This window comes from Cantharellus anzutake, assembly GCF_015039405.1.
Source record: "Cantharellus anzutake strain C23 chromosome Unknown EI90scaffold_31, whole genome shotgun sequence".
Lineage (NCBI taxonomy): Eukaryota > Fungi > Basidiomycota > Agaricomycetes > Cantharellales > Hydnaceae > Cantharellus > Cantharellus anzutake.
The window spans coordinates 695,987-721,719 of record NW_024066981.1 but is presented as its reverse complement, the minus strand read 5'-3'; the positions used below and the strand labels follow the sequence as shown (position 1 = coordinate 721,719).

Sequence of the window (25,733 nt, the reverse complement as noted above, 5' to 3'; positions counted from 1 at the left end):
CAATTCGGGAAAGGCAATATAAACTGCGCACATATGTATTGATTACGCCGGGGAGGAAAGAATACAATCGTCAATTGATTAGAATTGAGTAACCGGAAAGATGTACAGCCACTACCACCTGATTGTTAATTGAATGGTAAGGAACTTTGTGGTGATTGAATGGCGGATTTAAATTTAGCTGTGATTGGGTGGAGCGGACTGTGAGAGTGGATTCAATTAAGATAGTTTGAATTAAGTCATTCGATTAGGTATGAAAGGTATTTATATTGAAACATCCATATTTGGAAAGTAACTGAATTGCTTGAAATAGGGATGAGTGGCTCGAAACGGAATCCATATCATAAAGGAAAAAAAACTTGTTTGATTTCCCACGATGGCCGAAAGGGGCCTTATGGGCCAAAGGCGCAGCGCACGAGCGCAGGGCGGAAGCGCAAAGGTGGTTGATGCTCGTTCGTCCCCTTCATTCTCTCCCATGGATGGACGATCAGAAGCAGAATGAACCGACATATTCCCTGTAATCGAGTGATGTGATATGTATATGAAAGTACGGAAACAAGCGTGGTCGAGGGGGGGATGATATTTGATTCATTGGCTTGGATTGGGTTGAAATCGCTCTCTTCTTCTTCCCTAGTTCGTTTTTCGTTTTTTCATTCCCCGGTCGGTCTCATCCATCCTCATCTCGCTCCATCTCTTTCCTTCTTCCATCTACTGCTCTCTCTCTCACACCCTTCACCTCTTCTCAGGACGGATACTCCGCTCCCTAACACACCTCATAACAACCAACGAGACCAGCGAAGGAGATAAGCCGAGTCAGAAAAAAAAGACAAAACGAAAAACCTGCACGCACGCACCTTCACCGCCTTTTGTTATCAAGTAAGCTCACTTTTCCCTACAGTTGCAGATCACACGCCACACCGCTCGCTAATCATACCGCTTTCCAACCACCAACCACTGACCACCAAACCTCCTTTCTCTTCTCTTCTTCACCAGATAGCCACACACGTCCATGAACGTCGCTTCGTTACTTTCAGATGCTCCTACCCCATCTCCAAGGGAGCGAGAATCTCAGCTCCACCAGCAACAACAACAGCAACAGCAACAGCAACAGCAAGAACGACAAGAACGACAAGAACGACAACTACATCACCTCTACGACTCCTCTGCTCAACCACCATCTTCAACTGCAACGAATGCGACGACCCCTCATGATGCCCGCTTTGTCCAACGCCCTCCCCCGCATGATTCTCATCGACATCCACACGCATCCTATACCTCACCTAGTGGCACCTCCTCTTCAGGACCACAATCTTCGCCTATAATGCAACGATCTCCCGCCTATGGTAATGTAGGTTCAAGTGGTAGTGCCTCTTACGAGCCACGCGAGCGGGAACGTACAAGGTCAAACTCCTCCACCTTATCTGGCTCTCGCTATGGTCCTGGCGCAGGAGGTGGTGGGCCTGCAATTAACAACGGTAATAGCACGAGTTCTCCAGATCTGCAGCAGCAGCAGCAGCAGCAGCAAGGCGGACCCTATTCAACTGCTTTATATTCAACCGGAAACGCCACGAGTATGACCTCGAGTACTGCTCCCACTTCAGCTGGTAACATTACGACGGCAAGAGAACGTGAAAGGGAACCGCCCACTTCGCCTAGCTATAATATCTCTGCCTACCCCACCGCAACCAACCCCGCTGCCAACACTTCATCTTCCCACAACCACCACCATCATTATCAATCTCATCGAACGTCTCATACAGTCCCACCCACGCCTCTCCCTCTTCACTCACCACATGATTACGCCCCGTTGTCATCCCGCTCAGCAGGTCCAGGCGAACTTCCCGAGATGCGGCATTATGTCGTAAATCCTCCTAACACCGCCCCGACCACTGCATCTGCGACGGCCACTACGCAGTCGCAACAACAACACCATCTTCCCACACCCACAAATAACATTAATAACAACAGTTCTGCGACTATGAGTAGTGGTAACAGCGGGAATGGGAACAACAATTCAATGAGTACGGATCGTGGTGGTAGTGCTATTAATATTGGTGGCAGTAACCTTGGGAACCACCTTTCCGGAAGCGGTAGCACTGCCATCATCACTTCGATCTCTCCTTCAGGTACTTCGACAGGGATCAGCGCTACCTCTCGAAGTGTTAGTGGCGGTCACCATGGGTCTGGATCATCGTATGGGGATTTGAGTGGAAGAAGGGATGTTTCGCCTACGTCAAGGCTCAAGACGGAGAGGGGCAGTTTACATGGTGTCGTCGACAGGGATCCTCATCCTTCACTCGTGCACTCTCATTCAGGCCTTTCTCTCTCATCGGGTCACTTGGGTCATCCTCACTCGGGTCACTCACATAGACACTCTTCACCAACTCATATTCCATCTCAATCCTATAATACTCCACCGTCCTCCGTAGGTATCGTTGGTGGTCAACCAACGGTTACTGGGTCTGTGCCTGGTTCGCAGTCCCAGAGTGGTGGTGCGTCGAGGGTGGGGACGTTACCTATTCCCCCTTCAACAACTGGCAGAGTCGATAGAGAGCGGGATAGAGCGGACAGGGATCGTGACCGTGATCGGGAGAGAGACCGGGACAGGGAGCGTGATAGGGATCGAATCGGCGGCGGCAGCGGTGCTCCGAGGGGCGTCAAGAGGAGTGCTACGGTGTTGTCTTCGTCGATATCAGGAGTTGGGGCTCCTAGTTCCAATACGGTGGGAACGTTTATGGGTTCCGGCAGTGTCGGTGTGCAGGGACAGGGACAGATGTTGCAACAGCAGATGGGTAATGGAGTGGGTGATAGCCCGAGACAGCAGCTTATGGAGTCGGGTTCTTCGAGGAGGGAGCGGGATAGGGATAGGAGGGAGAGAGAGCGAGAAAGAGATCCGAATGTAAGAGAACGGGAACGCGAGAGAGATCGTGTGGTTGCTGTCGCTGCGTATGGGATCGTGCCTTCTGCTGATCCAACGGTTGGTGGTGCTGGACCGCCGATTGTTGGAGTGATGCCTCCACCAATGCCACAAACGCCATCGTCCGTCGTTGTCGGTCCTCCTGCCTTGTCTTCTCATCGTGAGCGCGAGAGGGAGAGGTTCCCCGTGGGAGGCGTCGACAGGGAAAGGGAGATGCGATATGAGGTTAGTGCGATGAACGTTGGAGGGAATATGAGCCCTCCGGCGTATTTGAGGGGTGTTGGTGGTAGCGATAGAGGTGGTGTTCTGGTGAAGGGTCCTCCGTCGTTGTCTCCCACTGCTGCTAGCGTTGGAGCAGGAAGAGTGCAAGTTCCTCAACCTCAACCTCCTTCGTCGCCATCTACCGCCCTTGAATATGGTGGAACCCCGATCTTGGCACAACAAATTGCAGGCCATGTTCATGGTCATCCTCATCCTCATTCGCACTCGCACCCGCATCCCCATTCTCTCTCGCACGCGCACTCACACTCACAACCTCATTCTCATCACCCACATAACCATACTCATACGCATCACGCTCATACTCATCATGCGCATTCACTCCCTCACTCACATCCTCATACACATAGTGGTGGTGTTGGAACGTTGCTGTCCCCATCGCCTTTTGGTACTCCGTCCTTACATGGGATGCATGTTGGTGGGGTGGGTATGAACATGGGTGTTAGTACGGGGAGTGGTGGTGGCGGGGTTGGGATGACGCTAGGGGAGGTTATCGACGGCGTCGAGGGAAGGTTGGGTCCTGGGAGGAGTATTTCTAGTCCTGAGAGACCTCCATTTGGTGGTGTCGGTGTGGCGACGACGACGTCCACATCTGGGCCTCTGGGCATTATTGAGGATGCGAAGAGACGTGAGGCTGGTCAAAGTCAGAGAGAAAGGGACCGAGAGATGGAGAGGGAGGGACCGAGAGAGGGACAAGGGCAGAGACAGAGTCCGTTGCCTTATCCTGGTCATGCGATAAAGATTCACCATCACCATTATCATCCGAATGAGAGGAAATCGAGCGTTCCGAAGGGTGAGTTGTAGTTTGGTGTTATTTTCTTCATGGCTAACATCTCTGTGTTTGCAAATATGCAGTTGAAATCGTACAATATGACGAGCCGCCGTCGTTAGGAACGTACGTCTACCCGGATACACCACTCCCGCTTCCTTACGACCTCGACTATCCAACCTACGATCGATACACCAAACAATGGAATACTTACGCTCCCCATTTTTCCTTCACCATACTCGTCCCCTCTTCCTCTCTACTATCGTCTATACCTCAAGTTTTGCCTATATGGGGAACTCAAGTTAGTACGACGCCGATCAAGGGCAAACCATTTGATCCGTTAGTAGTCCACAGCGTGGGAACACCTGGGATGTTGTTCGGACAGGGGAGAGCTGGGTACACGGATGATTCGGATGTAAGACTTGTTGTCCTTCACAGTGGGTTTGTAGAATTGGAGGAGATGAGGTGTGCGAAGGTGGGGGCTAGGTATGTTCCTTCTTCCGAGAGGAGGGGGTCGGAGAAGAAGGAGGGCGGGAGGAGAGGGAAGAGAGAAAGGGAGAGAGAGAAGGAGAGCAGTGGAAGCGGAAGTGGCAGCGATGAGCCGGGTGAGAGGAAGGACTTGAAAGTCAGGCTTTTTTGGAGGGGGATTAAGGCGAAGTTTACGGGTAGCATGGGACCTGAATCTGGAGGGAGTATTCAGAGTGCTTCGTGGGGCAACAGCCATGACGGAGGGATGATCGAAGTGGCGAGCGTTGAGTGGTTACCGGTAAGTTCCCCCCCTTCCCTTTTCCTTCATTTGTTGACGCTTGGAGTAGGCTGGGTATGCACATTCCAGACACGTCCCTAATCGGAAGGCCCGCATGAAGCAGTATGCTGCCGAACGTGCGCGATTGAACCTCGTCCCCGCTTCTGCCTCCACAGCGGCCAGTGTTTTATCCCCCACTGGATCGATACAAAAGTCCTTGTCGCCAGTGTCATCTGCTTCGTCGCCGGAGACGGCCTCGAAGGTTTTGCCTTCGAACAGGAGCGACACTACGACAAGTTCTTGGACGAGATATTCTGATTCGACGCTTGTTGAGCTTGAAATGGAGGAAGGGGAGGAGGAAGGTGGGAAGTTGAGCGTGTTGCTTGAGTTTGGGGAGGCGAAGAATGGGGATCTTGCGAGGTATGCATTTTTGGCCCTATTTTTGGTTTGTGCACTGATGGCAATCTTTTCGTTCGTTAGCTTCGTGTATCATCCCGATTTGGTACGGAGTGCTACATTCCCGTCAGTCGAGAGTACTGCCGCGAGCAGTCATTCTCATGCTCCAGCTCGGCCGCCACCCAGAAAGAGGAGGAAAGTTGCTCAGGAAGAGACGAGCCCTTCACCTGCATTGGAAGAGAGTGAGAAGACGAGACCGAGGAGGATTGCTCTTATGAATGATACCATGACGTAAGTTGAATTTTCAGTCAGGATTGATGACGTGCTCTTATATTTCAATTGGTTGTTACAGGTACGTTCTGCAACCGAATGAGGCCGACTCTTCTGCGAAGCCCTCTCAACGACAATGTGTCTATTCCCTCCGAACGGTCACGAATGTCCCTGCACCGCCCTCCAGACAAACGCAAACACCTGCTGAGTCGATCGAGGAAGGCGAAATTTCGTCGCCTGCTCCGATAGCTGGTAGTGGTGGCAGCGGTATGCAGCTTGAGGAAAAGGTGATCGGGTTTGAGCTTTCGAGAGATGATATTGAGTTTGTGGAGGGCGGGTTTAGGTATCGGATGAAGAATGAAGGGGAAGATGGAGGTGGGGATGATGTTGGGATGATGAGTGAAGTTTGCAAGGTGAAGACATGGCGATATGCCGTCACTTGAAGGAGACGGTGGGATGGAAAGAGAGAAAAGGATTTTTTTCCCGTGGGCTTTACAGATTTTCAAACTTGGGGCTGGGGTTTGAGGCGTGCGTTGTTTTGTGATTGCGAACTTTCCTTCCCTTCCTTTTTTCTTTTGTTGGTGTTTTTTTTTTCTCGGTCTTTGATACTTTTCGTCATTGCCTTCTTCCGTCTTACCATGCGTTGTTATACGTACTTAATTCTGTTAGTTCTGGTGCTCCCCAGATCTCTGTGTTTGTGTTTTTAACTTTTTTCTTTTCGAGTCTCTTGTTGCTTTCGCGGGTGATAAAACCCACCAAAATACTACGTATGCTCTAATGCGCTTATGCATTTGGGTGGTGCCATGGATTGACTCTTTGTATACTTAAGAAATACAAACACTGTAGCGGTAAGCGCTAAAAAAGCTGAGTTAGTCACGTGTCGGGAATACCCGCGCAATAACTGTACAGCTCGAACTTTCCTCGACTCCAGAGTCTCGCACTTGAAAATGGTAAGCGCCAGCATCGTTGACGAGCATTTTGCCTGTATGGAACCCTCGCACTAGGCCGATACTAAGACCGCCCCAACAAACCCCATGCGGGAATTAAAGGTTGACAAGCTGGTCATCAGTATGTTGTCAATCCCTTATTGCATGCGTCAGGCTTGGTCCCCTCATCATCGGTATCGGGCTCTTCTCTCCATGATTGACACATAGACATTGCTGTGGGCGAATCCGGTGACCGTCTCACTCGTGCCTCCAAGGTCTTGGAACAGCTTACGGGACAGACTCCCGTCGCGTCCAAAGCGCGCTACACCGTCCGACAGTTTGGTATTCGCCGTAACGAAAAGATTGCCGTGCACGTCACGATTCGAGGGCCTAAAGCTGAGGAGATTCTCGAACGTGGACTGAAAGTGAAGGAGTACGAGCTCCGTCGTGGGAACTTTTCGGACATGGGTAACTTTGGGTTTGGGGTTCAGGAGCATATCGATCTGGGAGCGAGGTATGATCCTGGTATTGGTATTTTTGGGATGGATTTCTATGTTGTGATGTCTCGACCTGGGGCGAGGGTTTCGAGGCGGAGATGCAAGAAGAGCAGGATTGGGTATCCGCATAGGGTGAAGAAGGAGGAGACTCAGGCTTGGTTCAAGCAGCGCTTTGATGGCATCATTCTTGTGAGTGGCGTGCTTTGCGGACTTCCTATTTTTTTTTCGTTTATCGGTTTGGGGAATTGTGTTTGTGTGATGGGATGTTAATGCTGATTCGCGCTTCTTTCCCTTTAGAAATAAATTCATCTCGCTGTTCTATGCTATACTTTTACCTGCACCTCCCCCTCCTCAACTATCCTACATGCATATGCGTCTATCATGACTCAATGACCATCCTATGTGGTTTCTGTTTCTGGATGTGTTATCGTGCTTTTATAGCTTTCCACTTTAGCTCAGTATCCTTTATTCACTCATCAGCCTGAGAGCCTTCTGATCAGAAGCATGGCTTGGACTCCAACCCCTGCTGGGTCGTCTACAGTGCAACACTTGTCTGCATTCATCAGTCTCAATCTCGGTGAATGCCTAGCAACGGTATTCTTCATCTTTAAACAAGAATCTTGGGAAGCATGCCGTCATTCAGTGCATCATGCCCCTTGCTTGGTGCAGAATGCGATTGCAATCGTTAAGGGGTGTACCGATCCCTGGCTTGATTATCTCATTGCCAGCTAAGGCCACAATAAGTTGAGCGAGTGCGCATCTATTTCTGATTGCCGTCAGGAGGTAATACTTGAGAGATAATGTCGTGCCAAAAAGGCTCGATATCACAATTGTAGGTCAGATGGGAACCCCATGAAGAGATCGGCTTGTGGCTTGAAAGGGCAGGTCAGTACTACCGAATCTTGATGAGGAATACGTGAACTCACGAGGTTGCGAATCCTCGAAAATTCCACGTAGCTTCCCAGACTTGTAAGTACCTAGTTGTAGTCACTCGTGGACGCGCGCTGCGCACACACAATTTCAAAAGTTGATCCAGTTGCTTTTGATTTGAAACTTACAGCCAGAATGATTGGCGTTCATTGGCTTGAGACTTATAGGATATTTCGGTCGTGGGAGTACGTCTCAGAAGCTGTTTGCGCATTGATGGGTACCAAACCTGTGTAGCGGAGTTGGCCGAATTTATTTGTCTATTCGTCTATTTGGCAAAGGTGTGTGATTTCCGTAAGCTCCCACGCAGACATTTCAGCATCGAGTATCAGGACTATCCCCCTGACGTCTTGTAGCAACCACGCGCAATAGAACCATGTCCGATCCACCTCAGAGTCGTGCACCCTCAAGATTCAAACCGTTTACTCTGCCATCAGGTAATTTAATCTCCGATCTCCACAGTGTCATGTCCGCTCAGTTCAGTGTGCAACAGGTTTCGTGCTGCCGTCCATACATTCGTACCCACCTTTCTTCGTGTGCGTATCAAGTTCGTGGCTGCACGTTGTGTGCTTCTCACAAGGAGCTGAACAGGCTTCAGAAAGCTAACGGCCCCCTTGACACACAAATGAGTAATTGGGCCAGAGTGGTCATCTCATTTGCTCGTTACCATCGCATATGGGCAGTATTAGACGACGGTGTCCAAGATTGGACTGATCCTTCCAATCCTTGGCATTCGTTGTTCCACAACCCGCGCATAAAAAGTACGCGTGCTTCAGAATAGTCGCCAATATCCATCTTTGACATTTTCTAAATGAAGGGACCCTGACGAGGGGCATTCAATCTCACATATTTACCCAACTACACGCGACTGGTGTCTTTCAACGGGAACCGGGCAAGGTAACGTCGCTCGTTTACTGGGAATCTAGAAATAAATGGGGAGAGGTCATGTGGGACTGGGTGAGTGTTGGACGCGGTGCCCTTGAATCCTGCTTAGGGATCGACAAATTATTCATACCATCGTATCGATAGATCGACAAGACAGGCCAAATGAACACCATCTTGACTGCCTATGAATTAACGGAACTGGATAGTCTTTCACCAATGAAAGGCGCTCCGATTTCCCTGTTCGTTGCTGTCATTAATTATTTAAGGGAGAGCGGTCGTGCCCAGCTTATTGGCGGTGGCGAAGACACTGGTGTCCGTTTCCTCACCCCATAAGCTACCGATGAACTATGAAGAAGGGGAGTTATCGAGGTATAATTAAGGCAGGATTTCACGAATGTGAGGTCGCTGTGGACTATGGGGGCGGGTGTGTGTGAGGCGGAGGTAGGGCTATCAGGGGTTGAAAATGTTCAGTCCGAATCGCTCTGGTCGGCAAGGAATGCCATGATACTCCTAGAAGCTGAAGGCTTGTAGATTCATTGGGATTTTGCATGCGGTGGAGATTTTACGGTGTTCTACCTTAGTCATGTTCCCTTCGGAGTCACTCTCGTCATCGTCTCCGGCTTGAGATGATCCAGATTGCTGAGCGTTGACGCCTTTCGATCGTTCAAATCGAATGACGTCGTCTAAACAATGTCATGTAAGAAATCCCGGTGCCAGTGCGATACGAGACAAGAATTACCAAGTTCAGCTTTCAACTCTCGTTTCTCGCGTATGGCCTTGGCTTGTTCCATGCTCATTCGACCTTTCATGCCAAGACTGGTTAGAATAGACTTCAAACGGTTAATCTGAGCTGCTTCAGTGGGGCATTCGGCAAACTCTTTCTTCCTGTAGCGACTCTGCCTCAAGAAGGTCCCAGGCAGAGATAACAACGCCTTACCACTGCTTTCGCATGCCACAGGCAAGTACTAGCGCCTGGAGAGTAAAGTGAGCATTACACAGGTCATGGGGCCCTCGGTGAATCTTAAGGACCTTGTATTTCTTGATTGTCCCATCGTTCCTGGACTGTGTCGAGTTAGACCTCGAGGTTTTTCATACATTCTGGCAAGCGTACCACCGGTTCCTTCGATTTCTTGGTCCGCTCCTGATGGAATGGTGAAATGCTACATCACCGGTTGAAACACATCGCCGGTACTGACCTTGCTGCCATCGCTCTTCTTGCTGCGCTTAGGAGGTGGCTCATCAATTACCTCGCTAAGTTCTGACTCGCTCTGCAACGGGGGAGTAAAACAGAATCCAGACAAATGGACAACTCCCCCAACCTCGTGCGGTTTGGACGGTACCCTATTTCCTTGTGTTTTTGGTTTCCTCTATAACAGAATCAATCATCACAATGCAATTTCGTGCTATCAGACTGACAGGTTTTTCTTCTTTTTTAGGCTTTGCCTTCGTAGACTCTGTTTTCTTCGGACTTGGTGGCGATTCGTCGATTACCTCGCTGTATTCCGATTCGACCTTCTGTACAACGATGACCAAATATGACGGGAATTTGATGCGTACAATTACTCGCCTGGGCCTGATTATCATCAATATTTTCGTCTTCTGTTGACGGCAGTCGATGCCTGGGTTTTTCGACTGTTTTTGGTTCATTGATTTCCTTCCGTTTAGGAGGATTGAGGTCCGCGTCGCCTTTGGCAGAACGCCCCCGCCTCCGCTTGCCTGCATTCGGCGGTGATGTGGCCTCCGCTTCATCGTCTGTTTCCGCTTGCTAGAAAAGCATCATCACAGCATGGCGCAAAAAGGATGTTTCCATCAACTCACAATCGTCTCGTCCACAGCCTGCGAGATGACGTTCTTGAACTTTTTAAGCGCTCCCTCGTCCAACCCAAGCTCCTGTGGATAGGGGCTTGATTGCGATTCCATTCAAAACTGTTAAACACCCACAGCTTCTAGTGCTTGCCGAACTTTACTCTTTGAGAGTTGGCTGCATGCCGATCGTGAGGCGTAAGGTAGCCACGAGGCATGGAAACATGACCCACTCCAGAGTATTGCTACTTTTAGCGCGCATCACAAGAGTACGGGCGCTAGCAGCAACCTTGTTCTCATCCGGAATCGACATCGAGTGCAAATGAGCGATTCGGAGACCAGAGAGCTTGATGCGTCGCAGTCAGTCTTGACGCCGATATCAGTCATCTTACTTCCGAAATTTCTTCCCATATATGGATTTAGTTTACGCTTGTTTGCATCACACAGAATTGACCTGTTTCAAGTCTTTCGGCATTTCACAGCAACGATTCACGCCTCGAGGCGTTACTATACTTATTGCTTCCCCTGTACCGGCTTTTATTTGCTCCACATAGCACCCACGACAGCCTACGGATCTCGTCCACGAACTTTGTATTGCCTGCGAACATCTCAGCCACTGACGGTGTTCACCTTCAACAATGGCCACGCAGGGAGGGCTAGCATCTAATCTAGAGTGAGTTTCCCGATCGAATCGGTCTGGGCTTATGCTAATCACAAGCTACTGGCAGCCTCCGTGCTTTGGCTGGTGTCCTGGAGAGGGCAACATCTCCATCCATACAAGAGAGACTTATGTCTACCCCGGCTGTCATCACATCACTTACACATCCTGTCAAACCAATGGACAGTCCCACTACTATTGGGGATTCAGATGACCCTATTAGTACAAGGAGAGCTCGGAAGAGGGCTGACGTGAAGAATCTGCACCGGGTACTGCAAGAAGAAGAACGTCAGGCTCTGGAGCTCCGCGCAGCGTTGAAACATGCTGGAGAGCGGCTCACTACCGAGTCCGAGCGAACCAACGAGATGGAACGTAGGCTTGTTGAGTACGAAAAGAGAGAACGAAGTTTAGCCAGAGCTCGCCGTCGGGCCGAATCCTTGGCTGTTCGTGCTGATGCAGAAGCTAAAGCGTACAAATTACATCTGGAGCTCGCCAATCGAGAGAATGCCAAAGCACAACAGGCCGTGGATGCTCTTGCTAAAGATCGAACGGAAGCGGAGGAGGCTGCTGCTCGAGCACGATCTACAGCACGACGGCTGCAGGAGAAACTTATCTTTGAGAGGGCAAGGCAATTGGGACGGCAAGAGGGCCTTCAAGATGGTTTAAAGCAGGGCTTCGATGAAGGCCTCGACATTGGGTGGCAGGAAGGTCGCGATGATGGGTATGACGAAATGCGATCAAGGGCCCTTTTGGCTTTTGAAGAGGCGCTCAAAAGTGGTGCCATACAATCGACTGCAGACTTCGACCTTAATGCAGCCATCAAATCCGAACGGGCGAAATTGAGAGCAATCGCTGCCGCGCGACCCACTCGCCGAACCTCCCTCCGCCCTCTGACGTCTCGGGGAAGCAACTACAACTCGTCATTGCGGGTGAAATCCCCGGAGCTAATGCAGGACGCAATAGATTCTGGGCCGATGCCGTTTCCGACTCCTCGCACCAAGGACGAGATGCCGTTGGCCCCGCCCCCCGAAATCCAAGTTATTGCTACTACGCCACCCGCCACGACAATAGACCCCTCTCAAAGGGCAATAGTCCCTCGATCATCATTTCAGGGAATGCCGGTGGTCAATCACCCTCCAGTAGATCCAATCCCGGATGGTTTTGTCCCCACGATTGGTGCGAACGGGAAATTCGTGCTACCGCCACCACATGAAATTGGCCCCAGCCCTGTACCAAGTCGCACTCCTAGTCCAAGTGCAGCAAACATTCCTCTCCCTAATTCTGCATATGCGCCGTCCACGACGTCTCATGATCCTTTGAACGCCCGATCCCCTCCTGTTCGACGGAAAAGCATTGGTGCGGAAAACCGAGCATTTGAGGAAGCTGCAAGATTGCGACGTGAAAAAGAGATTGCAGAACAGGGGTATGCGGAACTCATGGAGGAGTTAGAGCGAGAACGCGCCCAAAGGGAGGCGGAACGCAAGAAGAGGGAGGAAGATGAGCGTGAACGCGATGCCCAGCGTCGTCGGGAGAGAGAACTGGAGCTCGCGCTCGAAAGAACGCGAGAAGAAGAACGCGAGGCCGAACGTGAACGTATTCGTTCCCTAGAGAAGAAAAATGAGTTAGCTCGAGCACAAGAGCTTGAGAGAGAACGTCAGGAGCGTGAGAGAGAACGTCAAGAGCGTCTACGAGCCGAAGAGGAGTCGAGGCAGAAGGATGCAGAAGCCCGTCGCAAGCTGGCGGAAAAAGACGCAGAACTCGATCGTCTTAAGGCTGCTCAAGCCGAAGCATTGGCACAAGCTGCTCAAGCCGCAACTGTTGCTGCCACAGCGCATAAGAAGCCTTCAACAAACGATTCAAATGAACAGGAACGTAACATCACATCTTATGATGATGAAGGTGGAGGATCGTCTGAGGATGAGGAGGACCCCACTACAGACGAGCACGTACGAATTCCATATCGCCCAAAAAAGCTGATGCGTGCACGAAAGCGCAACGGAAAAGGCTCCGTGCATTCCGTGACAACACACAAGACCGCTGGTGGAATGTCTACACCACTCAGCTCGTTCTCTGTTCTTGCTCCTGCGGAAGAAGCTCAGCGTAGAAAGGATGAAGCCGTCCGGGATCGTCGGGCAACGCTCGAGCGGCTGGAACAAAGAGAAAAAGCGGAAAGAGAGGCCCAGGAAAGGGAAAGGGCCGCAACCTTGAAATCAGTCAAACGGAACCTCTCCATCATTCGTGAGCAACCGTCGACGTCAGACATCACGGCTCCCGTGCGAAACAGCTCAGAACAGGCTCAACCAGCAGCACCCCAAACGCCACACCCTTCTTTGCCAATTCTCCCTGTTCGCCTTGATCGTGGACCTCCAGAGAACTCACCATTCATGCGCCCCCAGGTGAATCTTCCTAGTGAAGCGTCGGGACAAACTGTCGGGGAAAACGTCCGTCGCACAGAACAGGTCAGTTCTAGTTTTCCCACTGCCAATGTTGGTGGAACCCAGTTACTGACGAAGGCCAGGATCCGAGCAAACCGCCAAAGCCCCGCCCCCAGACCACTGTGCCCGCGCCGCTCGCTCCTCAACAGAACACAAACTCTTGGAGCAACGCTGCCAGGGGGGTTGGCTCGTCTCCGGCCCTTCCAGCTTTACCCATAGACGGACAGTCGTCCATCACATACGGCGGGGCGTCACCGCGCCAGAGCCCTCTAGACCGTGTGGCCAGCCTTGTGAAAGGTGCAAATCCGGATAATGCTGGCATAATAATTCCTGACTCCCCGACGTCGATTCGAGATGGTAACCCTCCCATGATTCCGACGATTCAGGTGGAAAGACCTGTGAGTGACTCTCAATGCCATTCCTCATATTAGTACCCACTTTGAGCAGACAAACAAACGACCTTCTCGTTTCAGTCTAGGGAAAGTTCTGAAACATTTGAGATGAGGACGGAACATAAATTCCTCCCCCCGGAGGATGCGAAGCGTCCAATCGAGTTACCAAGCGGGCATCCTCCACCGCCAGCACGCAGTATACTAAAGAATCCGTCGGGGTCCGGCACATTCCAGCCTATTATACCAACACCAGCTTCAGAGATACCAGTGATACCCAACTCCACGATAACCCCGATCACGCCTGTTTCCCCTTTCACGAGAACAGCACAAATTCCCCAGAGCACTTCGCCACATCAACCAACCATGGACCGCACTACGACAGCATCTCCTTTGCGACGCACGGGGGGCGGAACTTCTTACCACCCTCCTGCAAATACTTCCTCACAAGCGCAGGCACCAAAACCCATCATCCCTATTCTCCCCACCAAGGGAAATGGGACCAGTTCTCCTGTATCCTCGTTGCTGAGCCCGTACTCCCCGACATGTTTCCTACAGGCGAAGTCAAAAGAAGGATGGCTAGACCGATCGGTTACAAACCTCCCGAGCAATCCCATAGCCTGGGATCTCCCATGCGTATACTACCTCGGACTGCGGACTGGACGAAGCCTGGGCCTACAATCGAACCAGACGTCCCTTCCAGTCACTTCGCAACGATGCCTGAAATTCAACCAATCACTGCTGATGCGGGCAGCACTCCATTTGCACCACCCGCGGTCGTCAGAGAGCCAACGCCGGCTCTTTCAATGAAGTCACCATGGATTCAACCAAAGGACCTTAGCAAGGATGGAGGAATAGTCCCTGCCACCTCGAGGACACTCCCCGCGAAGTCCCCTTGGTTACGCACAATTGATATCAGCAAGACCCCTACAGGAATCATCCCCGTTGGATTTGGAGGGGCGGACAGTTCAATTGGTCAGCAGATTGCCACACAGCCAACGCCAGCTTTGACAACGAAGTCACCCTGGGTACATGCTAGAGAGTTTGGTAAGGACGGAGGACCTGCATCTGCTTCACCTGTCCCCGTTCTCCCAACGACGTCTCCGTGGGTATCGACGATTGATGTCGCCAAGCCCACTGTGGGAATCATCCCTGCTGGACCTGAAGGCGCAGATGGCTCAACTGCTCACCAGCTTCCCGCTCGTATGTTGCGTCCTTCACACTCACGGGTTGACGAGGCCCCTGTGGTCCCCGCTCCTATCATCCCGGCCGCAGAAGGCCCAACGCGGATGCAGCGTCCCCTAACCGCCCAAGTTGCACCGGCGGCTGAACCACCTGTTCCTATATTCCCTGATGGTCGCGGGGAGCAGCTGGTTTCCAGAACTCCCAAGATGCAAAGACCTACGGCTTCCCAGGTTACGCCTTCCTTTTCCGAGCTCCCCAAAGCGGCACCGGTTCTTCCCCCACAGACTCCAGGGAAGATGCTGCGCCCTGGCATGCGGCCGCCTACTCCTCCTTTAATACCCATAGGCGGGCCACCTCCCGTCGTTGAATTATCATACACTCCCAACATCACTGCGGCTACTGCTCCTCTCAGGTCCCATCCCCTGCCCACCACACCAATAGTGCCACACGGCCCTGCCCCCATGGCTCGTCCTGTCAACGGAACAACCCGTGCCTTCGACTTCTCTTCCGGTCCAGCATCTCACACTCCACCTGATGCATCTCGCACTGGACCTGCTCTTCGTCGAACCGCTCTTCCGACGTTCACTCCTGGTCCTAACATGCAACACCTCCCTGGGAATAACCAACTAAACTCAAGTTTCCCTCTATGGCAATCGCAGAAGGGCGGTCCATCGCCTGTCATTCCGACCCTGCAAGTCACGGCACCCTCGCCACAGTCTTCAGCCAAGAACTCGTCAACTAAGGAGAAGAAAAAGCCGCCCAAGAGCATTGTTGTGAACAATAAGCCGCAACCATGGCCAATGCCGCCCAGTGCCACTTCAGCACTTGGAAACTCGACGTCCTCTGCGCCCCCGAAATCACCTATGCGTCAACCTCCTGTCAGCGCGCCTATACTCCCACATACTGCATCCTCAACAACTGATGAACCAAGCATAGCGCAAATAATTCCATCCTGGGGTGCAGTGGCGTCCTCGTCAAACATGTGGGGCACAACAGGTCCTAGTGTGTCTGCTGCTCCAAAGTCGCCAGCGAAGATTCCCCCAGATGTAAGGCCTATCATACCATTTGGTGCTGTATCCAGCGGCGATGAGAGGGCCTCGCTTTGGGGCAGTGCCGAACCGTGGGGCGAGAAGCTCCCACGAAATGCATCTCCAAAATCTGTGAAGACCAACGCCAGATCTATTAAATCCTACCCAAGAAAGGCCTCAGTCTCAACAGTTTCTGATGAGGGTAGCCCTCCCTGGGCATTTCATGGAGAGGAACAAGTAGGCTGGTAAATTCATGTCCGTATGATCATCTTAGGAGTCATGCTTCTTCTCTCGCTACATAACGCGCTCGACGTTGGACGATAAATTTGAAAACTGCTTGCTTTCTTTCCCATTGAACCATTAGACAACTGTGGTTGAATATCCCTCCTCACTCACTAATATTCTTCCCTCGGAGCAAAGATACTCCGAATTGTTGTAGTTCTGGATGCCGTGATGAACTATGTGTATGCTTTGATGTGATATTAACGTTGAATTCGAACACCTTGTTCCGGATAACAGTGCCGGCCGCTGCATGCGCTCTTGACCCGCACTACGTCAATTCTGGGGGTGGCTTACCGTTGCCCACAACTACCGTCAACCGTACTTTGGATCTTATCTGATACTTTTTTTATATATATTGGCGGATACATCCGAATTGTCATTGGAAAATTCAACGAAATTTCGCAGTTGTCGTGCGACGGCACCTGCACATCCTTGGGCTCCCCTAGCCCTCTTGTCTGAGGGAATCGTCGGTTTGTCTACACATTCAAATCTTTCCGATACCTCGCGCGGCCCGTTGACGACAATCTCGATCTCGTGCTCGTCGTGACGTTGGTATTTACGACTTGACGTCTTCAAGTCTATTTCCTGTGGCCTAACAAAAACTTTAGTCTCGAAGTTACAGCTCAATTGGCTCCGAGAATGCCAGCTGAAGGCCCATCTAATGTGGAAGAAATTGACTATGAATCGATGCCCGTTGGTTCTGGACTAGGGATCAACATGATGGCTGGGGCTCTGGTGAGTGGGGCTTCTAGGCACGGAGTTGAACTATTAACTCATTGTTGTCTATAGGCTGGTATCTCAGAACACGCGGTGATGTTCCCGGTCGACAGTATTAAAGTGAGAAATCTATCGGTGGGACCGAAAAAACAGCTTATCGTTGACTACGTCAGACTCGAATGCAAGTATTTTCAACACAACCAGCCGCGGTATACTCTAGCATTGGGAATGCTTTTATCCGGATATCGTCAACAGAAGGTGCGAGAGCTTTGTGGAGAGGGGTTGCGTCGGTCATAGCAGGCGCTGGGCCTGCTCATGCTGTGTATTTCGGCTCTTATGAGTTCGTCAAGGAGCTGGCGGGTGGGAATCGTCCAGGGCATCACCCATTGGCTACTTGTGAGACGTGTTGCAGGTGTTGTTTGGTTGCACGGACTGATGTTTTGGGTTACAGCTATTGCCGGTGCTGCGGCAACCATATCCAGCGACGCTTTGATGAATCCTTTCGACGGTATGCAGTTGATAGATTTGTAGGTAGCTGCGAGAGCACTTAACACCATTGTGTCGACCTTCAGTGATCAAGCAACGAATGCAGTTACACGGGTCACCATTTCGTTCAGGATGGGTTTGCGCTAAAACCGTGTACAAAAATGAAGGGCTTGGAGCCTTTTACATTTCCTATCCAACTACCCTCACGATGACTGTTCCGTTCACAGCGGTTCAGTTCACAACATACGAGTTCCTGAAGGACACATTCAACCCCTCCGGAACCTATTCCCCTTTGACACACGTTTCGGCCGGTGGGCTTGCCGGAGGTGTTGCGGCCGCTGTGACGACGCCTCTGGATGTAGCCAAGACGCTGCTCCAGACTCGAGGTCATTCAGATGACAAAGAAATCAGGGGCGCGAGGGGGATGACGGATGCCTTCAGGATAATATGGCAAAGAGATGGAGCGAAGGGCTTTATGAGGGGTGTTGCGCCTCGGGTGGTAACTTTCATGCCCAGCAATGCCTTGTGCTGGCTATCATACGAATTTTTCAGTGAGCACTTGTCGCTACTTACCTCTTATGTCTAGCTGACGAGACCTCTGCCATTTACTTCCCTAGAAAGAGTCATCGGAGGTTACGAACGCGTCAAAAGGTGACGATTAGATGTGACATTGATTTCCCAACTTTCATACCTTCGCAATTGACCGTACCCGAATCATTCCCGTCTTGGATACCTATCCGCACTGGCTTTCATGGCGCTCTAGTACATATACTGCAACATGCTACATTAATATCTTTCTTGACACAGCGTAAGGTATTCTTTGGGTGTAGTCCAGTCAAATGATCAACCTCTGCGAAGCTGGCGCCTTTCCTGTCATGTGGTCGCACTCAAACGGTAGATCAGACTGCACATTGCGAGCCGCAATCTGAATCGTAAGATTATGGTGAGTCTAATATTACGAAGTCATAGAGGCTGGAGTCCTGCCTACAAACAGTGATCATTAGAATGTTGCTCAGAAGGAGTCGTGCACATAATATCGACTGGGTATGGAAATAACATGGAACAAGTTGACTATCCTTACCCTCAGGGGCAGAAGGCACGTATACTTACGATGGAACCCTCGCTCAGACCAGAGCCGCTGTTACCAATTTCTCACGATCCAGTCACGCGACATTGCCGGTTAGCACCCGCACAGAATCGTACCATTCGACCGATCGAACCAGAGCGCTCAGGCGAGTATATATCGCAAAGGAAAATCCCTGTAAGTCGACTGCCACACTGGCTAGTTGGTTGCGATGAACCAAAATTTTACTGAAGCGCGAATTGACCTCTCAAGGACGCGGTCAACCTCTGTTTCTGACCAAAGCGACGCTTCAATGGAAGACCCGACTAAGTATCGCGAGGAGTCCCCCACAGCGAGTGGATCCTCTATTTCGTCGTCCTCACCACTTATGTCTCCTTCCCATCTCGGGGTATTCGGCCTGTCCCACTATATGTCTATGAGCAACCCTGAACTTTCTTCCTCTTCATCTGAAAGCCAGTCACAAGAAAGCCGGGAGCAGAGCCCCAGTGACTGGCCAACGTCATGGACCGAGTCTAATCAACTCTTCACCGATTCATGGAAATGGAATGCAGACTCGTTTATTGATAGTGCATACGTTGACCCCACCGCATTGACATTGGGAGGTGATTCTGCGATAGCGCAGTCCGACTCGTACTACCTTACACTACCAGCGAATATCGATGCAACGACCCTTTTGGCGGCTTACGCCCAAGGTTTCCAAACCAATAACGTTCAAGAACAAGGGTCCACCATGCCTGTGCCTCGGATAGTCGAACCCTCTTTGACTCCCCCATTCCCCGCAAATCCCCCGTCAACTGGACCGGTGTTGGTTGGGCCGGAGGACATTGCAAAGCGAGCGAAGGAACGAGCTGGGATACAGCAAGCGATTCCTCTGTCTGCCGTCGGTGCAGAGCATCGACCATCATTTCCGCACCTACTTACTCCCCCTCCCTCCATGCTACAAGCTCCCAGCCTCTCTCCCAGCTTTGGGTCTTCTGTGTCCTCTGCCTCCTCTGTATCTCCAACACCACCAGCTCTCCCCACCTCACGGAATAAAACTTCGCACACGGATATTGAGAGAAAGTATCGTTCGAAGCTGAATAATCGCTTCATTGCCCTTCGACATGCCGTGCCAGCCCTTCGCATCTTAGAAAAAGACCGTTTCCCTGAGGAGAAGGTTGATGAGCGGGGGTATGTGGACGGCGTCAAAGCTGCTCGGAAGGCTAGTAAAGGGAGCATTCTCGGAAAAGCTACGGACTACATAAAGTGGGTATCCATCAAACACGCATCTGGATTCTGGTCTGATTGCCTCCGACTTCGTAGTGTGCTGAAAAGGCGAGGGAATCGTATTCAACGAGAATATGATGGCCTAAAGACGTTAGTCTTTAGCCTCGTTGGTGGTCGCGAACTTTATGAGAACTGGGAACGTGAGTGGAAGGCACAGTTTGGGGGAGAGGAGACAGGTAACGTCAATGAGGAAGAGGACGGCGATGATGATGAAGGGTCCGAGGATGAAGATGACAAACCTAAGAAAAAAGCACGCATCGCGCCAGTCACCGCCCCGCAGAAGGAGACCAGGGCCGAGGTCGCGCCTCCAGCCGCAGTGCCTGTTCCCGGTTCTGGGGAACTGAAGCGAAAGCGTGGTCGGCCACGGAAGGTGCAGCCAGCTCCCGTAGCACCGCAATCGCAGACGCCGATTTCCCCTCAAGTCCCTTCGTATACGTTTATGCCGCAGCAGCCCGTTCCCGTTGGGGCAGCTGGCACCGACCACAGCAAGCTGTTCCTAGGCGTGTTCCTTCTGTTCTCCTTCTTCAACCCTCCTTCAGGCGACTCTTCACATCACCATGCGCATTCTGGAACCGTCCTCGGGACGCTTCGTGACACCTTTCGTGACCGCACGCCCGAGCACGTGTTTTCCCCCGCACTCCAATTTTTGACTACAAGCAGATTTATGAACTTGATTCACTCTGTTATTACCCTTGGCCTGTTCGTGTCTGTCGTTCTGTCGGTCCTCCCATCGGCTACATGTTGGCTGCCTTCCTTTTCAAAACGACGTCCTCCCAGGAAAGCTATCCGAAGTAGCGACTTGGGAGGCGATAGGGAGGCGCTTCGTGATACGCTGGGCTGTGCCAACATTGGACTTTTTACGTTCATCTCTGCTGTAGTGGCTGGGTGGTGGTATGCCTTTTGGGTGCAGCTTCGACATTTCGCTGGAATCCGCCCTCGCCCCTTTAATATCACATTGGAGCGTGAGGCATGGGTTCGATTAGCAGAATTGGAACTCGCTGATGGTAAGTATGGAACGTTGATGTATAGAAAGGGTATTAACAAATTGGGAAATATTTGGCTTTAGGGGCATCCATGACGTTTAAACGACGAGCTTTCCTTTCAGGGCGACTTACGTCCGTCTTGCGTTCCCCAACGCCGTCCGAAATGGCGACCTTGGCTCTTTTATCATACCCACTTCCAACTACACACTCATCAAAAGTCTGGGCACGTGCTCGAGACCTCGCGACAACGAAAGAAGAACGTGTCTTATTTGGGCTCCCTCTGGAAGGCGCCGTAACGCTGTATGAATCCGGACTCAGCATTGTGACGGACTTAGATTACCATTCCGTCGACGGAGCATGGATCCCTCCAGCAAGATCCTCTACAGTCGCTGCTGAAGGCACAGTTGGGAACAGAATCACACCACTGGGTCTCATCGCTACTGGCTTAGTATGTAAAAGACTGAAGCGTGCCGCGAATCAGCTTTTTCTCGAGAAGTCTCCTCATCCTGTTGATTCTCGATCAGGGACGACTTCAGCCGTCACCAATGCAAATACGGTACCCTCAGTGAACGATGATCCCAATCCAGACGAATCTCACGAGCTGGAGTTGTCTGAGGTGGTGGCCCTGGGCAAAGGATTGACAAAGCGCGTGAAAGTACTTGTGTCGCTCTGGGAAGATATCTCATCCTGCGCAATACCCGACTCTTTTCCGGTCCTTGATATGGAAAAAACTGGGGACGACTTCAGCGATGCTATCTTCTTTTTGGAGGCAATTGCGTTATTCCAGAAAGTCATCTCGCCTACACCTTCACCGTCCTGCACCCACCACTCCCTTCCTACATGTGAGATACCGTCACCCGGGCATGAGGGTCTGCAGCGTTGTTCCGAGACAGACCCAAGCTCTATAGCAACATCCATGTTCCCCGAAATCATCATACCCTCAGCTGAGAAGCATCCGCATACCGTTGGAGAAACGGCATGCGGCCTGACAACACTGACAACGTTGTCGCCCTCGGTGACAAATGACCGATTGTCTTTGCTTCGTGTCCTTGCGTCATACGCTTTCGACTATTCATATGAGACCGAGTGTGCTAGAGACAGGTTGGTCGATTGGTTACGGGACGACACTTTTACGGTTCCATGAGGAGCTAGGAAAGTTTCCGCACGCCAGTCCGTGGGTACTTGGTTTGGTATGGTACGCGCGGCGTTGTCTTGATTTATTCCAGCCACCGATACCTCGTTTGATTGTATCGATGGCGTTTTTATCTTATAAACCCCATTATCCCCTTGATTCTTTGCTGCCGATGGTCTCAAGAGCCGTTAGTTACTGTCTGAAACGTGTAATCTTCGAGGCGTTGTCCCTCGAGTAGAAAACTTTTAATTCTATCTATCATCCCGCCCGATTTCTCTTTCACCATGCCTATAGCAGCGTCCACCGGCCGACCGTCACGTCGATATCCACATGCCACCGCATACACTATCATCATTGTTTCCTTCGCCATGGCTGCTTGAGGAGACTTCATGAATCCCGGATACGTGGTACACTTACGTGTCGCGTGTACAAAAGGGACGATGGCGGTCTGATTGGCTGAAAATGGGCCGAGTTTCTTCGTGGTGTAATCCATGTGCGCACGCGTCCACGCACAACCACCTCCTGTGGCGCACACAACGCAATTATGATCGGTGGCTCCCTTGATCGTATGTGCTTACTCCCGCCAACTCAGGGGACAGTCTCTGTCGAATTCCCATACGTCTTCTTCCCCCCCCCCCGCTTTCCCCTTCCACACTGCTGTTTCCCCCGCACGTTCATGCTGCATGAGTTTACAAAGTACAATACAATGGCTTACATCGGAAACCACTCACGCCATGGTCATCTGGAGCCCTGACCCGTTTTCGGCCTGCGACGTATCTGCGATTCGCTTAACAACTGAGCCGTACGAGCGTATTAGTTGGTCTGTTTGTACTAATTTCAATTAACGTGTACTCACGCACAGGGCGAAGCCTTGAACACATACCACTGCTGTATCTGGCCATTCCAGACTCGCCTCGCCTCGCACAGAATGTAATCTGAAGGCCATCATTCTTCAAGGCTGCGCATGCGGGGGGGGAGCCGTTAGCTTGTCGACGACGGCATCTTCCAATCTGCGGACACATGCATGAAGCAGGGCGTATTTCCGATGACAGGGGAGAAAAGTTCCCTCGACGCGAACTCAATCGTGCGAGGGATATCCCGCACGTTCGTATAGATCGCATGTAGGTAGCTGGGTATTCATTGCAGCAACTGAGGAAAAGATTTAGCGGCTAACAGCTTCTATGCGAGGGCTGGATGTAAATTGCACGATTCGCTCGCTTCGAACCCTCAATCGAACAATTTCCTGTGGGCCAGGTTTCCTATTCCTTGTGGTTGTTCCCTTTCCTTCTCCCTAAAACATATATTGGGTGATTTGCATGGGTTTTTCCCCCCTCTTTTATCCATGCGGCGGGTGCAAGAGAAGATTGATGGACCCGGACTTGAACCATGTTATGCTGTACGTATGATAATTCAAGTTAACGTTAACGTACATTCATCCCATGATTTTATGTAAGGGAATTCGAAGATCTAGCTAGCTCCATTGTTCGCAAATGGCGAATCTGTATGTTTATGCTGGTTATAACGATCTCAACTCGCAAAATACAAATGGAAGCCTTCTCTGTTTGCATGGCAGCTAGACACGGTACGGCACGGAGCGTGTGGCGTATGGGACGTCTTCTCGAGAATATCCCAACTAGACGAGATCGATTCTAATTGGTCCTGTGGATGGAGAAATTAGTCCTTTTCTAAATAGTGCCAGTGCGGGGCGACAAAGAAATGGACCTCTGAGGTCTTATTGGGACCGTTCTTCAATCCCAGTCTGATCACATCATATTATTCCCCAGAACAATCGGTAGCATGTCCATAATATAACCAGAGTGGCGTCTAGAGCTACTGGCTCCATGCAAATTCTCCTAAGGACCAGATCGGACACTTATCACTACCAAAATTTCATTGCCAAAAAAATGGAAGAAGGGGAAAGCGGTTTTGGAAAGACCATTGGCTCGTATACTGTTGATCATACCTGGACCTAGCTTACTATACTGAATATATCATGGGCATGCAGGTTGATCTTCCGTCCGTCTTGTTTTGGTGTCCGTCTCTATCTTCTTTTACGCATTTGAGCATGCGGGCGCATGATTGAAACTCATATTAGGAGTTGTTTACTTTTTTAAAAAAAAGCTATCGCTTGTGAAATTGCAATTAGAATATGTCATGACTTTTGAGAACTTTATCTGTATTGGCAATGATGCACGCGAGGGATTTAAGGGATCGAAGAGGAAATAAGGGAGTAGTATTTAGTTTATAAGCGTGAATTGGGAGGAATAGAATGTGTAAGGACAAAAAGCAATGAGGATGGCGACCAGCCACCCCATCGCGCAGTGTAGAACTCGATATATATATCTATGGTCACGATCACCTTTGTCCCCGCTCAGTATGTGATCCCGCGGTAATTGGCACCATCATCCCTCTGCCACGGGTCGGGTGGACGCAACTTGTATTGCTCAACGAAGCGGGGAACCAACCAACTCGGCATGGGATTTGCCTGCGACGGTGCTGAGAACGAACGATCACACTAACTTTTAAGTATCAACGCAGCAACGGGGCACACGTGCAAACACTTGACTAATAATGATAACACACGCGCATCACCCAATGCATGCTGACACGAGAATGAGGCGAACAATGAACCGGCCAACTGCAGTGCTACACACAACCAGACTTCTGCGTGGTCAATGATTCTCGAAAAGGGAAGTCCAACGGCACGGCCAACGCGCAAGCAACAACCGTAATCTATCTGATGCTGGTGCCTTGATTCTTTCTTGACCCTTCTCTTCTGAACTAGCGTCCCATTGTATCAATGACAGGACGCGGCATAAGTTTATCAGTGCCCACAGCTCTCAACTAAACAACCTGAAGATGTTGTGAGAACGCAACCAATGAGATGTCGTGGGGGCCAAAGATCGACAGGCAGGCAGGCAATCACGCGTGGAGAATGGATCAGAAGATAGGAAGCGCAAGTCGAATAATAGTTCGGCCTTGCGAGAAAAGGATGAAGAGAAGGTTGCAATGCATGAAAAATAAGTACGCTATATGGATCGTTGTGCGGATGCGCCAATTCGCATGGCAATACCAGTGGCTAAGTTCTAGGGTGTTTGATATGTTGAATGACACGTTGGTAGAAGCTGAGCTTCGGCCTGACGATGATATAAACTACATATGAAAAGGAATTGCCTCACGGCTTAGGAGACAATGATAACCGTATGAGGAGAACACTGTAGCTCAGTCTGTGCATAGTCCACATGCTTGGATCCGCTCATTGTAGACATTCAAGGACGGACGACTCTCGAAAGCGATTTTCTCACAAATCATAGACCGCATGTGAGTGGCCATGCAGTGACAGCACTAGGAGAAGAAGAACTATGGGGGAGACAAATGCCGTTGAGTTTGGCTGTCTCTGCACATGGAAAACTCCGAGGACGATCATGACTATGCCGATAATGGATACCTGTGACTATGTCCCTCATTCCGAGAAGCCAAAGAGCCGAGGGACACGGAGAACTTTGGAGTACAGGGGGGTACGTGTGTGACTCTGGAGATAGCGGTGGCGACTGACTATTTCTGATATGTAAATCATGAGCCGAGGCACATTGCTGGCGATCGGCGTGAAGGGATCCACGTGGGAGAGGGGTGCAGCCGATAGAAAATAGAGTTCCACTCCACAGCAAATGTCAAGG

The 25,733-nt window shown here is 50.9% G+C and overlaps 8 protein-coding genes across 8 annotated transcripts; 7 read left to right on the top strand and 1 right to left on the bottom strand.

Moving 5' to 3' along the window:
* Positions 1 to 698: 698 nt before the first annotated feature.
* EI90DRAFT_1413457 (uncharacterized protein) lies at positions 699 to 4,682 on the top strand. The gene is made up of 3 exons (XM_039051787.1): positions 699 to 873; positions 991 to 3,986; positions 4,551 to 4,682. Exons 2-3 carry the CDS (start codon positions 1,007 to 1,009, stop codon positions 4,583 to 4,585), a joined length of 3,015 nt encoding a protein of 1,004 aa, XP_038914993.1. The 5' UTR covers positions 699 to 873; positions 991 to 1,006; the 3' UTR covers positions 4,586 to 4,682.
* On the top strand, positions 4,601 to 5,545 carry EI90DRAFT_3063048 (uncharacterized protein; the record flags this gene model as incomplete). Its single annotated transcript, XM_039060696.1, has 3 exons — positions 4,601 to 4,728; positions 4,778 to 5,127; positions 5,188 to 5,545. Coding segments are annotated over exons 1-3 (652 nt in total), but the record flags the coding sequence as incomplete, so codon positions are not given.
* Positions 5,546 to 6,233: 688 nt separating this feature from the next.
* EI90DRAFT_1412791 (60S ribosomal protein L11) lies at positions 6,234 to 7,509 on the top strand. Its single transcript, XM_039051783.1, has 5 exons — positions 6,234 to 6,323; positions 6,378 to 6,441; positions 6,528 to 6,985; positions 7,094 to 7,254; positions 7,338 to 7,509. The coding sequence occupies exons 1-4, from the start codon at positions 6,321 to 6,323 to the stop codon at positions 7,097 to 7,099; spliced, it is 531 nt and encodes a 176-aa protein (XP_038914991.1). The 5' UTR covers positions 6,234 to 6,320; the 3' UTR covers positions 7,100 to 7,254; positions 7,338 to 7,509.
* Positions 7,510 to 8,345: 836 nt separating this feature from the next.
* Positions 8,346 to 9,290, top strand: EI90DRAFT_3063042 (ESCRT-II complex subunit-domain-containing protein; the record flags this gene model as incomplete). The annotated part of the gene is made up of 3 exons (XM_039060695.1): positions 8,346 to 8,484; positions 8,541 to 8,680; positions 8,753 to 9,290. The coding sequence occupies 3 exons, from the start codon at positions 8,349 to 8,351 to the stop codon at positions 8,939 to 8,941; spliced, it is 465 nt and encodes a 154-aa protein (XP_038914990.1). The 3' UTR covers positions 8,942 to 9,290.
* EI90DRAFT_1412805 (uncharacterized protein) lies at positions 8,981 to 9,639 on the bottom strand. The gene is made up of 4 exons (XM_039051785.1): positions 9,546 to 9,639; positions 9,348 to 9,493; positions 9,185 to 9,291; positions 8,981 to 9,125 (listed from the first exon to the last, which is right to left on the bottom strand). Exons 1-4 carry the CDS (start codon positions 9,557 to 9,559, stop codon positions 9,021 to 9,023), a joined length of 372 nt encoding a protein of 123 aa, XP_038914989.1. The 5' UTR covers positions 9,560 to 9,639; the 3' UTR covers positions 8,981 to 9,020.
* A 1,199-nt stretch (positions 9,640 to 10,838) lies between these two features.
* EI90DRAFT_1412796 (uncharacterized protein) lies at positions 10,839 to 13,317 on the top strand. The gene is made up of 3 exons (XM_039051784.1): positions 10,839 to 11,084; positions 11,140 to 12,793; positions 12,852 to 13,317. Exons 1-3 carry the CDS (start codon positions 11,050 to 11,052, stop codon positions 13,044 to 13,046), a joined length of 1,884 nt encoding a protein of 627 aa, XP_038914988.1. The 5' UTR covers positions 10,839 to 11,049; the 3' UTR covers positions 13,047 to 13,317.
* A 3,679-nt stretch (positions 13,318 to 16,996) lies between these two features.
* Positions 16,997 to 18,426, top strand: EI90DRAFT_3063034 (mitochondrial carrier). The gene is made up of 6 exons (XM_039060694.1): positions 16,997 to 17,123; positions 17,178 to 17,225; positions 17,279 to 17,501; positions 17,557 to 17,613; positions 17,678 to 18,142; positions 18,209 to 18,426. Exons 1-6 carry the CDS (start codon positions 17,028 to 17,030, stop codon positions 18,244 to 18,246), a joined length of 927 nt encoding a protein of 308 aa, XP_038914987.1. The 5' UTR covers positions 16,997 to 17,027; the 3' UTR covers positions 18,247 to 18,426.
* Positions 18,427 to 18,738: 312 nt separating this feature from the next.
* On the top strand, positions 18,739 to 21,446 carry EI90DRAFT_1412869 (uncharacterized protein). Its single transcript, XM_039051786.1, has 5 exons — positions 18,739 to 18,852; positions 18,928 to 19,920; positions 19,978 to 19,989; positions 20,044 to 20,923; positions 21,296 to 21,446. The coding sequence occupies exons 2-5, from the start codon at positions 18,968 to 18,970 to the stop codon at positions 21,371 to 21,373; spliced, it is 1,923 nt and encodes a 640-aa protein (XP_038914986.1). The 5' UTR covers positions 18,739 to 18,852; positions 18,928 to 18,967; the 3' UTR covers positions 21,374 to 21,446.
* The last annotated feature ends 4,287 nt before the right edge of the window (positions 21,447 to 25,733 follow it).